General features: G+C 42.0%; 1 protein-coding gene across 1 annotated transcript in view; it reads left to right on the top strand.

Annotated features, from left to right (window-relative positions):
- SORCS3 (sortilin-related VPS10 domain containing receptor 3) overlaps nucleotides 1–15,822 on the top strand; it is a gene marked incomplete at its 5' end in the record, with an annotated part of 543,035 nt that overhangs the window by 386,304 nt on the left and 140,909 nt on the right. The window contains one exon of the mRNA XM_005878303.2: nucleotides 13,442–13,506. Within this exon, the coding sequence (XP_005878365.1) occupies nucleotides 13,442–13,506 (65 nt within the window). The remainder of the gene's footprint in view (nucleotides 1–13,441; nucleotides 13,507–15,822) is intronic.

Below are 15,822 nucleotides of genomic sequence, written 5' to 3'. Positions count from 1 at the left end.
CAGGCACCTTGCTAAGCAGAATAGAATACTAGTGTTGTTTAGTTATATGCCCATAAATTTCTATTGTTACTCCCATCTACTGATAAGGAAACCAAGGCTTAGCAAAAGGTAGAAATGGGATTTAAACCCATACAGTTTGAGAGCGCGTTGACTTGCATTTCTTTAGATAATCTTTGAAGAGGCAAGGTCCCTGGGACCCTAGGTCTGAAGACAGGGGGACAAGCTCTGAACCCGTGAGCCCTACCCTGGTCAGAAGCATAAATATATCAATCAAGATGTTTCTTCGATTCCTGGGAAGTACTGGCTGGCTTGAGGTTGATAATGCTCTTCTATCTGTGTCATAATTCAAATTCTTTATTTAGAGGGAGTTTGCTGAAGGGAGGGGTGATGAGCAGGATGAATCCTCAGGCTTCCTATAGTGGGTCCCTGTGGGCTCTAGTTAGAAGCTAAGGAATGAGCTGACTCCAGGCTCAGAGCCACTTGCTGCCTCATCTCCTCCACATTAGCCCTCTTAGCAATTGATCTTGTAAACTTTCTGAATCGGAGAAATTAAAGATGAAAAAGGGCCTATTAAGCGATGTTGCCCCAGCCCTGGACTAGGCAGAATGATTCCCAGGAGGGGATTCCAGAGTGTCTGGTTCAGTTTAATTTTAATTGTCCCAGAGGGTCCGGCTCCCTGCTCTTCCCCTGGCAGTCCTTCTCTGGGCTGGTGGATGCAGGTGTGAGTACCATCTCAGAGGACGCTGCTGCGCTGCATGTACACATTTATCTGGGACTCCGTTTTCTAGGGCTTGGGATTTTTCACATGTTGCCTCTGCAATTTGCTGGAGTTGGGAGGAATCTTTTTTTGGGGGGGGGGTAGATAAACATCTCTAACTGGAATAGGATCTAGCAATTATTTTATCTGTTTCTCCTTTTAGCCAGGAGATGTACCTACAGCTGTATCTATGCAGGTAAAATGTGGGAATGGGGGCTTATGACAGTAGTAGGGGTTAAAGACGGATCCATTGAGGAGACCAGCAACACAAATGGCTAACATGTATTGAGTATTCCGAAACCTATGCTGGGAGTGCCATGCTATTATTGTCTGGTGTAATTCTTACAACAACACTTTGAGGTATGTTCTTATTTCCTTTTCAGAGATGAGGATTCTAAGTCTCAGAGAGGTCAGGTGCATGTCAGGGTCACTTAGCTGGTGGGTGGTGGGGCTGGGATTTGAACTAACATCTCTCTGAGTTGCACCGTACATGTTTTACCCCCTATACTTTGTCACAGTGCCATAGTAAAATGTACTGAACAAGGCTGACGTGAGAAGGAGGAACAGGTAAGAGAGGACCAGTGCTGAATTTGAATAGAAAATGTCAGGTGGATCCTCAGATCAGCCAGGTTTCTTATTACGAAACAGAACTTTGCAGCTTGTGCCAGGAGCTCTCTGTGCAGATTCTAGGCACGGAGATCTTGGGGGTGTTTGCATATCTGTGTGCACTTAGACTGTAATCCCTCCCAGGCTTAGGCAAAGCAAGTATTTCATTCACGTATCTTCTGCATAGAGAATAATGCTGGGCAGAAGGTATTCAATGACAGGTACGTGCACAGTAAGTCTTCACTTAGCATCAACCGTGGGTTCTGTGATTTATAGCAAAATGACAGAGAAGGAACCACATTTGACCATAGGCTAATTGATAAACACAAGAGTGAAGTTCCTATGGCATCTAATCAACATGATAATGAAACGACATTGAACAAAATAATGTTATGTGAGGATCTGCTGCATAACTGGTTCATGTTGGTTTGCCCTGCTGCCCCTCCCAAGATGTCTTCCCTTATTAGAAAAGGGGGTCATTTCACTGATTCAATTAGTTCCCTTTGGCTGCTGTTGGCTAAGGGCCTGGGCATACCCATGGGCTGCTGGTGGTTGATCTTAGATTCCAGAATATTATCCAGGAAGGACAGGCCTAAGTGGGGGACTATCTTGGATCCTGGGGCAGGAGGGTGAGAAGCATGAGGCCACTGAATGGAGAAGTCAGAGAGAAAATATTGAAAGGGATGCTGGCATCAGGGATGGGGGTGATCATCAGAGAAGAGTGATCTCTATCATGATTTGTCCCCAAGTTGTCCCTAAGGAATTGTTTGAAAGAACAGGAAACCATATGCTTTTATTTCTTTCCCTCAATGCCCTGTGTTTTCAGAACATAAATTGATCTATGTGATTTCACTCTCTGGGAACCATGAAGGGAAGGGAAGCTCTGTGGAGGTTATGGAAACATTTGAATTCTCCCTATTCTTCTTTGCTGCCTTGGGAATCTTGAGCAAGTCACTTACATTCTCAGGACCTCCATCGCTGCATTTTCAATTTCTGGGAGACACATGAATTGGAGGTTTCTTCTTAGGGTTAAATGCTATGAAGAAATAAGGTGGCTGGCACCAAGCAGCTGGTTGACACTTGTTGGTCATTTTTTCACCTTCCTCCCTCTTTCTCCATGGTGCCTCACGGGATGTGCGCCAGGCTGAGTCCATCTGACCTGGGTTCGAATCCAAAAGCTGTCACTCATTGTGGTGGTGACTTCCTCAAGCCACTTAGTTCCTCTGAGCCTGTAGCTCCTTGTTCGTAAAACAGACAAAAACTGTGCCTCCTGTGTAGGAGTTTTGATCATTTGCTCAACAGCATCATTGAGTGCCAGCTTTGTGTTGGGAAGTGGAGTTCCTGTGATGGGTGAGGCAGGAAAGGGCCCCTCCCTTCAAGAAAGTGATCATCTACAGGGGAGGCAGGTATGATTCTTATAATTACATGAATTATTTGTATTCAATCAGGTCACACACATGCCATAGCTGGTTTGGCTCAGTGGATAGAGCATAGGCCTGTGGACCGAAGGGTCACGGGTTCAGTTCTGGTCAAGGTCACATACTTTGGTGCAGGTTCCGGGCCCTGGCTGGGGCTTCTGCAGGAGGCAACCAATGGATGTGTTTCTCTCACATCGATATTTCTCTCTGTCTTTCCCTCTCTTGACCACTCTCTAAAAAAAAATCAATGGAAAAATATCCTTGGGTGAGGATTAAAATAATAATAATAATAATAATAATACCACTCACACAAAGCATTATATCACAGGGTGCAGCCCACCATGAGAAAGTGCACAAATATTAGATATACACTATCCTTGGGGACCATCCTCTCCATGAGGTTCTCCATATGATTATCAGCTAGTCCCTCACACACTTGCCTATTGTCTGCCCTACCCACTTATGCACATGAACTCATGAAGCAGATGCCCTTTTCCACCTTCTCCCTTAAACCCCAGATAGGGCTGAACAGCTATGATGAGGCTTTCCTGTGACATGGGCTGTCTGCATAGGCCCTGGGCAGTATGTCCACACGATCTAATACACCAGAATGTCTACTCCTAACAGTTCCGCAGCAAAGACTAGGAAATTCTGTTTTTATTCTCTTTCGCGCTAAGATACAATTAAAAATCTTACCACAGTAATTGGCAACATCTATTAACTTGATGAGAATTGCCGGAGGAGGCACATTTCCTCCACCCTCCCCCCCCTTCTGCACATTATTAGTCTATAAATACACCTGGTCTCTCTCTCTTCCCTCTCTAGAACTTCCACAAAACATCCTCCCAAGCTGTCTCCTTAATGCCCTTTGCCTTTTTTTTAATTAACTCTCTGAATTCCTCCAGCACTTCAGTCGGTACCACATGATCTCGCATCTAATTACAGGTGGCCTTGTGGCTTATCTGAGAGGCAGCCGTGGAAACCGCAGCCCTGAGAGCTCGGAGCTCAGAGTCAGCGGAGCCCGGCAGAAGCCCCAGCTCTGTTGGATGATCCTTAGTGACCTCTGCGGCCTGAGTTTGATCATCTGTGGAAAGGGAACAATGATACCTACCTCCCAAGAGTCACACAATCAAGTTAGACCATGATATGAAAGTCCTCTATAAACTGTCAAGTGCTGGGACCACCTAGCCCATAGCTTGAAGGACACTGATCTACTAGTCAATGTTCCTTTTACTTTGCCTGGAGAACCTGAATGGTGAAGGGACAGGAGCTGACTCAGGAGTCACGAGAAGGCCCTGGGCATTGCTGAGCAACTTTTGGGGGAGGGTATTGGTAATGACACTCTGGTTGCAAGAAACAGTAAATAATTTGAGCTAGCGTAATTAGAGGGGGAGAGAGAATAACTAGGATTCAAGAGAAGAAATGCATTTAGACCTCAGAAAGGACCCTATCCTTGAATCTCACCCAGTATTCACTTTCTGTCTCTTATATTTGCTTCTCTCTCTTCTTTCTGGCAGAACAGTTAAAGGTGTCCCAGACAAGGTGTTCCAATTCTCAGGCCAGTTTCTCAAACCACTCCTAAAGTCTGGGGAACAAATAGTGTTGACCCAGCTTGACTTGGGATTCTAGCCCTGGTCTAATGTGCTACATTAGGACCAAGTAGTACTGACATGGACATGGGGGTCTGTATCTACATGTCTGTGGGTCTAGGGGAGCTAGCGTTGGTAGAGGCAGGGGATTGTGATTTGGGCAGAAAGCTTTTGAACTGGATGAGATCCCTGAGTTTTTGCTGCCTTAGCATTTTCACAGGACGATCACATTTGTCAAGCAAATCACAGCTGACTGTGTGTTTGACAGATCCAATATTGCTTGGAGGATAAATGGAGAAAACAGAGGCATAACAACGTAAAATGAAGACTTTGTTCACTTAATTGCCTAGAGATTAATTAAATGAATGAAATCTGTTTCACCATAATATAGAGCTGTTTTCAACATTTATCTTAAATATACTGCTGGGGTTATTAGTATTCTCACTTGTGTATTTATTCATCTACTCAACAGATATTTAATAAATGCAGAGCAAGGCACAGTGCTAGGCACTAGTGTAAAACATCATTCAATCAGATCTAGAGCCTGTCTTTAAGACTAGTCCAATCAAGAATGAGAAATATGCCGAAACCGGTTTGGCTCAGTGGATAGAGTGTCGGCCTGCGGACTGAAAGGTCCCAGGTTCGATTCCGGTCAAGGGTATGTACCTGGATTGCGGGCACATCCCCAGTGGGAGATGTGCAGGAGGCGGCTGATTGATGTTTCTCTCTCATCGATGTTTCTAACTCTCTCCCTCTCTCCCTTCCTCTCTGTAAAAAATCAATAAAATATATTTTTAAAAAAAGAATGAGAAATATTTCAGGTGTACAGATAACTGACGATGGGTAAGACAGACGATATTTGAATCCAGGCTCTAGCTCTTTCTTACTCTGGTTATGCAATTTGTTGTCTCAAAATTTCCATTTTCTCATTTGAAAAAAGAAACACAAGATACTGCCTATCTCAAAAGTTGTTTTAAGGATTAAATGAGATAACATGTTAAATTGATAGCAAAGATTTTGGTACATTAGGTACTCAATAAATATAGTTGCACTTTAGATAATGTGAGCATTTAATATAGTAAGCATGATAAAGTGCCAAGTGTTAATACATGGCTCTCTGTCTTCAAAATGTTTTACATGCATTTATATAGTTCATTTAGTTTTCATAAAAACAATAAGAAGGGTGCTTTTATTATCTCCTTATTGTGCTGATGAGAAGATTAGAGGCTTAGAGAGAGAGGTTCAGTGAATCGCTTGTGATCCCACAGTTACTGAGTGATGGACCTGAGACTCTAACTCAGAGAGTCTGATTCCAGAATTCATACTCTGAACTACCCTGCAAGTACATAAAAAGGAAAGGCTATTTTAGTTTGAGATTATGGAGGTTGTGTTTCAGGCTCTAATGAGTGATTCTCAACTTTGACCACACATTCTTATCACCCAGGAGCATCTAAAAGCTATTGATTGCTGGACTAGACTCTGAGCTAGAGGTCCTCAGAATGTGATCTCTGACTATCTTGATCATATCATCTATGTATTTGCTAAGATTACAAATTCTTTGGCCTTCCAAGCCCCTTGTTCTCCCAATTAGAAACTTTGAGAGTAGAATTCAGCATCTGTGTTTTAACAAGGAGATTCTCGGATGCTACTAAAATGTGAGAGGATTGTTGCTCCGGACGGATTAAACCAGGATTTCTGAGAGTAGGGCCTGTGCATTGATATTCTGTGTTTTTAGAAAGTTTCCCAAGGGAGTATAATAGTCAGCTGGGGTCAGGAGCTTTCATGGAAAGTAGGTATTGAGCTGAGCCATAACCAGGGAATATGCAGGGTAGAACAGAAGAAATATTGCAGCTGGGGCGACAACCCAAGCAAAGACATGAAGGGGGGGGGGTATATTTGTGTGTGAAGTGGATAAATATATTGAGATGAGATTATTTTGTAATGTGAGTGTCTAGCTAATCAGTTCATAAAGTATTTGTACTTTGACCTTGTCTATGTCTTACCCTCGATACTGCCTCATGCTTATACCAAGATCCAGTTTTCTTATTGCTGGGAAAGGTTTCCTAATGGGATTCACATCCACCAGGAGAGAAAACACAGTTTAGCCCCGTCTCTTTTTCGTGGCAGTAAGTATGTCCTGAAGAGCCTGGGCTGAGGTTCAAATCGGATTCTAGGGCCCTGCAGCACAAACTGGCTGTGTGTCTTTGGATAATGGTGTGACGCTCAGTTTTCTGATCTATGAAATGAAGAGGTTGGCGAGATCAGGATGTTTCAAAGGTCGCTGCATCCAGCTCCCCGGGCACTGCTGTGTGTGGCTGAGCAGCTGAGGGTTCCTGATAAGTTCCCTGTGACTTAATTTATCGTAGGACTTGGAGACGGTGTTTGAACAGAGCACTCAGTTGCTAAAAATAAACTTGAAAGCCACTTGATCTTTTTCAGGTACTTCCATCAGTAACATCTGCACTTTCGCGGCAACATCTGTGAGTGGATGGTTCTAGGAGCTGGTTTCAGTGTCTCCCTGGAGGTTTGGCTCTGGCTCCTTATTTCTTGTTGTTTCCCGTGTCCTTGGTCCTGGCTCAGAAGGCAGAAGGCAGAAGGCAGAATTATTTTCTAATTTTGGAGAATAATCACCACCCTCATCTCAGTTTCACATGATTCTTATGCCCTGATGCTAGGCTTGTTAACTGTTATAAATACCTCTCCTCTGCTCCCCCCTTTGCAGCACCAGTTGAGCAGTGCGCATGATAAACACTGTCTGGTGCACAGGTAGGAAAATGAAATCTCTTCTGAGCAGAAGGAACGTTTGTCTTTGAGACCCACGGGTGAGCTCAAGGCTTACACGGGGCCTTATGAAGTTTGTCTGAGTGGATGAAAGTGTTATAATCTTTCATTCTACAAATATTTGTTGATAATCTACCATATGCCCAGCACTGTGATGGAAATGTTGACATAAAGATCCAGCAAAAGCCCTTGAGGTCAAAGATTATATCCCACAGGTAAAAAAAAAAAAGGCAATTGCAATCCAGTATACTGATTACGATACTGGTGAGGAAAACAGGGCATTATATGAACCCTTATCAAGAGTTGGTTCTGGATTTGTGATGTGTAATCAATGTGGAGAGGAAGGGATGTGCCTAAACTGAGCTCCACAGTAGCTAGAACTTTCTGTATCCAGTGCCTAGAAGAATTCTATAATTATTAATATTCAACAAATGCAGAACTGAAGTATGAGGGAGGGAAGAAGGCAGGCGGGAAAGCAGAAGAGTCTATCTGTTCTTCAAATGAATAATAATAATAGCTCTAATATAATAATGCTTTCTGTCAGGCACTGTTCTAAGTGTTTACTATTTAGTTCATTTAATCCCCATAACATTATGGAGTAGGTATTATGATATTCCCATTTACAGATGTGTAAACTAAACAATTATTGATATACTAGAGGCCCGGTGCACAAAAATTTGTGCACTGGGGCTGGGGGGGGCGGTCCCTCAGCCCGGCCTGTGCCCTCTAGCAGTCTGGGACCCCTCAGGAGATAACATAGTTGCTTAGAGTTGCAGCTGAGAGGCCGGCAAGTTAGGCGGGGAACGTTGGAGTTCGCCAGTCACTGGAGCAAGCAAGCCTCCCTGTTCGCTTCAGTGCATGGCTGCCGGCCGCCATCTTGGCTGACAGTTAATTTGCATAAGGATATGCTGATTAGCCAATGGGAAGGGTAGCGGTCGTACGCTAATTACCATGTTTCTCTTTTATTAGTGTAGATATGTTCAAAATGTGAAAGGAGTTTGCACAGAGGGGGTTATACTGCTTCCCTTCTTGAGAAAGAATGGAAAGATCCACTGGAAAAGACTAGTTTTCCCTCATTACATTTGGTTTTAGAAAAACTTTATGACAAGAGAATTCACCATTGAGGAATTTTTAAATATTCACAATGGCTTTCATAGATTATACCCATTCTTGATACACTCTAACTCTATCTTGTTCAATTATTCTGTTTTATAGTTAATTAAAACCAAGAATGCAACATATCCAAACAAAGGCACTGCTTTTCATTTTGCATTAGAAATAATGCATACGGTTACAATTTTTTAAATTTAGTGCTTTCTAGAAACTTTCTGGAAGTTTCCTTCCATTTAATTTCAAGGGGATACTTGCAAATTTAGCTTTACTTTGTTGCCGACATTAAGCACAGGGAGCTTGATCCATCTCATGGCTGGTTCAGTGCTGGATACTGTTGCTGGCCGTATAGTCCAACTTGTCATCACTTAGGTCCTGGAAATGAGAAGGGACTTGGATGCTTGCTATGGAAGGGGTGTCAGTGGCAATTATTAACCTACCTGGCCTATCCGAGCAGGCATGCCTCTCTTCCCCTACCCTGTACTCATGGGAGTCTCCTGGGTCCTCTTACACATGTCTCAGCTCATTCCATTCTCATAGACCTAAAGAAGAGTCATACCCAAACCCCAAATGTTCTTTTCTCAACTGTGTTTATTTTTTTTGAAGCTTCTGCAAAAACCTCCATTCATTATTCCTCTCCTATCGGCCCAACCTCATTTTTCTATTCCCAGCATTTTTTCTTTCTGACTGATTATCACCAATATGAATCATTTGCAGTTCATTTATTCTAGAACCAACATTTTCAGAGATATTGAAAATGTATACAGAATGCATTTATATTCCCTAAAAGGACTTACATGGTGGGTATGGGGAGAGGAGGCAATGGGACATGATGGCTATGATCCTTGCTTCTGGAAGGAATGGCTGGGTTCAAACCCCATCCCTCCTCTCACCAGCCAGGAGAGGCAGCTTACAGGGAGGTTAAGCTCCTGGCTCAAAGCCACCTGCCTTATTTGAGCCCTAATTTTGCTGCTTTTTAGCTGTATGACTTTCAGCAAATTGCTTAAGCTCTCAATGCTTAATTGTGCCCTTTTAAAATATGGAAAAAGAATGATTCCTACTTATAACATTGATGTGAGGATTGAATTAGATTAGCATTTACATTTAAAACTGACTGACATAATACACTCAATATCTATGAATTATTATTATCATGTAAGTTTAATTTCTCTTATTATCTCCCATTTTATTGAGGATGAAAATTACATGAATGGTACCTTCCTTAAAATCTCATTTGGAGGGTTAATTAACAAAGTACTTACAAAACAACAAACACACTGACTGACATGTGAATGGTCTCAACACCCATTAGCATTTATCGTTATTACCATATGCACTTTTCCAAACATTTCTACACACGTCTCTCTTACAACTTATATTTCATTGCTTTCTGTATCTGTGTGCACCTTTTCTTACATTAGGTTTTTAGAATGGAAACTTGTTGGGGATTTAACGTTAGGGACTCGATTGATTCTGCTTGATGCATATCAGACAGTGTGCTGGTGAGATGTGTGGTCCAGAATAGCAGTAGTCAGCAGTGTTAGGAGTGGGTGAAGAAGGGAGGAATCACTGCATGCTTATCTTTCCTGCCTTGCTACTACAGAAGGCGCAGAGTCCAGGCATCCGATAAATGTATCCAGCTAAGGCAGTGGTTCTCATCTGGGGGCGATTTTGTCCCTAGGGGAAGGTTAGCAATGTCTGGAGACAGTTTTGGTTATCAGAACCACAGGGATACTCTTACCCCTATTATCTCATCTGTTGATGTGCCTAATCTTGAGCAGTGTGTGGTAGTAAATATTGAGAAAAGATAATGAGTCTCTGATGAGTAGTATATTAATAAGAATGATTCTATTCTATTTAAACAAATAAATATACAAACACCCTCCTAAACAAAGGTAAGCTATAGTCTTGGGTGATAAACAGTGTGAAAATTGGAACTACAAAAGACCCCAACTAGCTAAACAATATAGGCAGTACAGAACAACATTGGCAGTACCATGTTCCCTGATTTCAAAATGTGCTACAAACTATAGGAATCAAAGCTGTCTGGCACTGGCACAAAAACAGACACATAGATCAATGGAACAGAATAGAGAGCCTAGAAATAAACCCATGCTTGTATGGTCAATTAATCTGTGACAAAGAGGGCAATAATACACAATGGGTAAAAGACAGTCGCTTTAATAAATGGTGTTACAAAAACTAGACAGACACATAAAAATAAGTGAAACTGGATCACTTTCTCATATACAAAAATAATCTCAAGTGGATTAAAGACTTGAACGTAAGTCCTGAAACCATGAAACTCTTATATTAAAACATAGGGCAGTGAACTCTTTGATGTCAGTCTTGGCAGTATGACTCCCTGGGCAAATGCAACAAAAGCAAAAATAAAAGGGACTACATCAAACTAAAAAGCTTGTGCCTAGTGAAGAAAACCATCAGCAAAATGAATAGGCAACCTACTGAATGGAAGAAGATATTTGCAAATGATATATTTAATAAGGGGTTAATATCCAAACATATAAATAACTCCTACAACTCAACATCAAAACACAATCTAATAAAAAAAAATGGGCAGAAGACCTGAATAGACATTTAAAGACATACAGATGGCGAACAGACAAATAAAAGATGCTCAACATCACTAATCATCACCAAAATGCAAATAAAAACCACAATGTGATATCACCTCACACACATCAGAATGGCTATTGTCAAAAAGGCAACAAACAAGTGCTTGTGAGGATGTGGAGGAAAGGGAACTCTCGTGTACTGTTGATGGGATTGTGAACTAGTGCAATACTATGGAAAATATATGGAAGGTCCTCAGAAAATTAAAAATAGAACTACTATAGGACCCAACAAGTCCACTTCTGAGTATTTATTCAAAGATCAAAAACAGTCATTTGAAAATACATATGCACCCCTAGGACCATTGCAGCACTGTTTACAAGAGCCGAGATAAAGAAGCAACCTAGGTGTCCAACAATACGTAGGTTTTAGGTGGGTGGAAGGAAGTGAGCAATCCCGGAGAAGGGAACAGTTTTAGTGCTTATTTTATTGGTGGTGTTTATCTTGTTTTAAGCAGCTAAGAGGCAAGGACTTTTCTTCTTTTGTTATAGAGCATAGTACTTGATCATCACAGCAAGGCTTTGCCATTATGATTTCAATTGGTACATGCTACCCTGCCATTGACCTTGGGAGAGGATAGAAAAATAATACCCAAGACACCTCTAATCCTGAGAATACCAACTTATTTATAAAGAAACAGGGAGGCTGTGGGACAGAAAAGATGCCCACGTAGTCTCTTATGGTGCCTGCCCTCTGCCCTCTGTGTGGCTGGTCTCAATTGAGTGTCACACTGAAATTTTGGCATCAGCGTGAATAGATTGGGCTGTTTATTAATTCAATAGCACCTAACATATACTAGTTACATAGGGGCCAAGGATTTAAAGTTAAACCGACATAATCCTGCTTCTTTAAAGTTTACATCCAAGTAGCGAAGAAAACGAAGTGCAATTATGTGAGTGATGTCATCGAGCCATGCACAACATTGGTTCTCAAACTGGGCTGTGCCTGGAAATCACCTGGGAGATTTAAAAAATAGTGATGCTTTTGTCTTATCTGCAAATATTTTTACTTCATTGGTGTGGGGAGGGGCCCAGGCATCCAGTTATTTCAAAGCTTCCTTTTGGCTCTCATGAGCAGCCAGGTTTGGGGACCACCGAGGTGAGGATGATAAAGCAGTGAGATGACAGATGGAAGGGCTGCTGGAGGGGTGATGCCACATGATCTTGAAGGAAGGGTGAGAGGTAGCTGGAGGAGAAAGGGGGCAAGGAATGGTTAGATAGAAAGGACATTGCAAGCAAAAGAGAGAAGAGGTGGGAAGGACCAGAACAGCTCTTGACTGAGAAGTCAGTAAGTCTCTCTAATTCTGGCCTAGTCCCTGTGTCACCTTAGATAAACATCAATTTCTCTGTGTTTCAGTTTCCCTTTCCTCCATATATAACTAATGATACCTGCTGTCTTTACCTTATGTGTTTACCCTTGGGATCAAATGAGGTGCAGCAAAATGAAAAGTTAATTAATGATCTTGGGGGAAAAAATAAGGCATTGGAGTAAGACCTCATTTATTCAATTTTTTGGAAAAAGATATTTTATATGAATGGATTTGTTAAGTAACTGAAGTTTAACCATTCAAAACTTAATTATTTTATTTTAACCAAAAATATTTTATTTTTCCTAACGTACATCAATTGTAACCCTAGTCTCCTAAACAGAGTACACTGGTACCGTTACCCCCTGGCTTCCTGTTTCCTATGCCTTCAGTCCCTCAGCATAGATTTTAGATACTGATGCTATAGTACAGTAATGACCTTAGGGCCATTAAGAAGTGTAGAGATTTATGGTGTGGAAGACTGGGTTTTGAAATCATAGGTCTTTTTCATGGGTTTCTATTTCTCTTGCTATCTAGGCATTAGCTGTTGGTTTTCATCATTTAAAATAATGTTATATTTATTTTTAGAGAGAGAGGAAGGGAGAAGGATAGAGAGATAAGAAACATCTATGAAAGAGAAACATCATCAATTGGCTGCTTCCTGCTTGACACCTACTGGGGATCAAGCCCGGCAACCCAGGCGAATTCCCTGACTGGGAATTGAACTGAGACCTCTTGGTTCCTGGGTTGACGCTCAATCACTGAGCCTCATAGGCCGGGCTGATTCTCACCATTTAAAATTCCATGTTTTCTTTCTAACTTGCTGCTTCTTACCTGTTAAGGACTGAAAAACCAGGAAACCAGAATGATATTTAAAATAAGAGTACATAGACTATGAGTAAGAGCTTGCAGGAGAGAGTGGATTATGTGATTGCCTTAGTACACGAATGCTTTAATGTCGGTGTTGCCTTTTTTTAGCTGGTTTTCTGAGTCCTGCACTCTGGCCAGGGTATGTCATGCTGGAGACCCTGACTGGGCTTTATCAGTGCAAGGTGAGGCCCAGGAGGAATAGTCTATAAGGACTCTCAGCCTTCCTTCTCCTGGCAATTGGCAATAGACCTGTAAGGTTTCCCTCTCTGATCTTCAGGAGAATTTTGTCCTTGTCAGGCCAGATTTTGAATGTTTGTCACCAAACACTTAATCCTGTGGTCACTGAGCTTCTGTCTCCTTCCTTCCCCAGGTCGGTGGCCGGATTGGATAAGGAGGCGGACCTGGTGCACATGGAGGTGCGGACCACGGATGGATGTGAGTGCTGCCTCCACCAGGCTAGGCCCCGGCAGACCTGCCTGCAGCTCTCTCTCCTCCCCCGATTTGCATTTTAATGGCTTGGGAAGATGAAAAGCCCTGAGCTCCATTGCTGCCTTATCCATCCTTATTTCCCTGAGTGGGAGAGAGTCCTCTGGTCCCAGGGGAGACGTTTCATTGAAATAAACCCTCAGGAATGAATCTTTGGGGGACGTGAGTTCATGTGATGAATTTTGAGGCTCCTGTTAGTCATTTCTGACATCCCCAGTGCAATGCGAACAAGGATGTCCGTAGCTCATCATGGAATTTTTTTCATTCACTGGGGGAATTGCAGGGGTTGCCAGCTTTAAAAAACAAATCCTTCCTATACTCAGGCTTGCCCACAGAAGTAACTGGGCAATTACTTGCAAAACTTTTTATTTTTTCATTTTGCTGCAGTAGTAGCAAATATTTAGGGATGGCCTACTAGGTGCCAGACATTGTTCTCGGCCCTGGGCTTACAGTGGAGCACAAGACCTATATATTTCCCTGAAAACAGCAGAGAAACCCCAAGGTTTTGAACACATGACCCCCTTTGCACAGTTTGCATCTATGTACATCTTACACAGTTTGGACTGATGAAGTATCATTTTGCAGCATTTTAGCATTTTATTCGTCCCAAAGTTGATCATATTTATAGGGCTCTTCTCTATTCAAGAAAAATATAAAATCAACTTAAACAAAAATATGTAAAATAGATGAAAATATACTATGTATGAAATATTTAAACTGCATGAAATGGAATTAGTATATCCTAGGTCAAAATAGAGCCAAATAATCCATGAAAATGGTGGTGATCTAAGAATGTTGCCTGCTGGTGAGTTGGGGTCCTGGGTTCTGCCACCATTAGCACCAAGACCAGGGGACTCCCTTCCCCCCTAAACTCTCCGTTTTCTGACTTCTTCTGTTATCTGAGGTTACTCACCCTTGCCTTGCCCACTGCACAGGGCTAGGGGTTGACCAAATGGAGCGAATGTTATAGAAATTAGCCTACTAGGTGCCAGACATTGTTCTTGGCCCTGGGCTTACAGTGGAGCACAAGACCTATATATTTCCCTGAAAACAGCAGAGAAACCCCAAGGTTTTGAACACATGACCCCCTTTGCACAGTTTGCATCTATGTACATCTTACACAGTTTGGACTGATGAAGTATCATTTTGCAGCATTTAAGCATTTTATTCTTCCCAAAGTTGATCATATTCATAGGGCTCTTCTCTATTCAAGAAAAATATAAAACCAACTTAAACAAAAATATGTAAAATACATGAAAATATACTATGTATGAAATATTTAAACTGCATGAAATGGAATTAGTATATCCTAGGTCAAAATAGAGCCAAATAATTCATGAAAATGGTGGTGATCTAAGAATGCTGCCTGCTGGTGAATTGGGGTCCTGAGTTCTGCCACCTATTAGCACCGAGACCAGGGGACCCTCTTCCCCCCTAAACGCTCCATTTTCTGACTTCTTCTGTTATCTGAGGTTACTCACCCTTGCCTTGCCCACTGCACAGGGCTAGGGGTTGGCCAAATGGAGCGAATGTTATAGAAATTATAAAATGTTGAACAAGTCTGTTTGAACATGGCTGCAAGTGCTGGAATATCATTCAGAATACATGAAAGAAAAATGCATGTGTTGTGTGCAAACATGTGTTTTTTGAGGCCAAGCACAGATGCGTGCAAGAAACATGCATTTTGGGCAATGTATTTTATTTGCTTTGTTTTTAAAGCATTAGAAAGCAATCAGCACTACTCTATGTCTGGCGCTGTGCCAAGTACTTTATTTTTCTTTCTTTCTCTGAAGCAGGCAGGAATGAGGGATGATCCATACTCTTTAACATTTTTTAATGAAAGAACTATTTAAGATTTAGGGAGATAATGTCATGTAGTCAAATTCACTGATCATAAGGGTGGCTAAACATATTATCTGACTGTTACTGTTGAGAAAAAAAACACTGGAGGAAGAGTTCGATGGAAGGGTCTGAAGGAACATAGTGGGGCAGCAGGAGGAAAGCAGACAATAAATCTCAGAAGATGACCCACAGGTCAGTTTTCCAAACAACTTTGCCTTGGCCTTGCTTCCCATGTCAATCCCTTAAAGACGTATAGGTGACCTATGGTTGTTGTAGTGTTTCAGGGTTGGAAGCAACTGTAGGGCTGTCTGATCTCCTACTTGGTGTAGTAATACCTTCTCCCCAAGCCTCTGCTGTGTGCCCTCAGGTTCCAAGAGCCCAGGCTTAAAACATACCCTTGACTACTGCTGGACAGCTCCTATG

This window comes from Myotis brandtii, unplaced genomic scaffold, assembly GCF_000412655.1.
Source record: "Myotis brandtii unplaced genomic scaffold, ASM41265v1 scaffold550, whole genome shotgun sequence".
NCBI classification, from domain to species: domain Eukaryota; kingdom Metazoa; phylum Chordata; class Mammalia; order Chiroptera; family Vespertilionidae; genus Myotis; species Myotis brandtii.
Note: the sequence above shows the minus strand (reverse complement) of the source record. Positions and strands in the feature narration are given on the sequence as shown.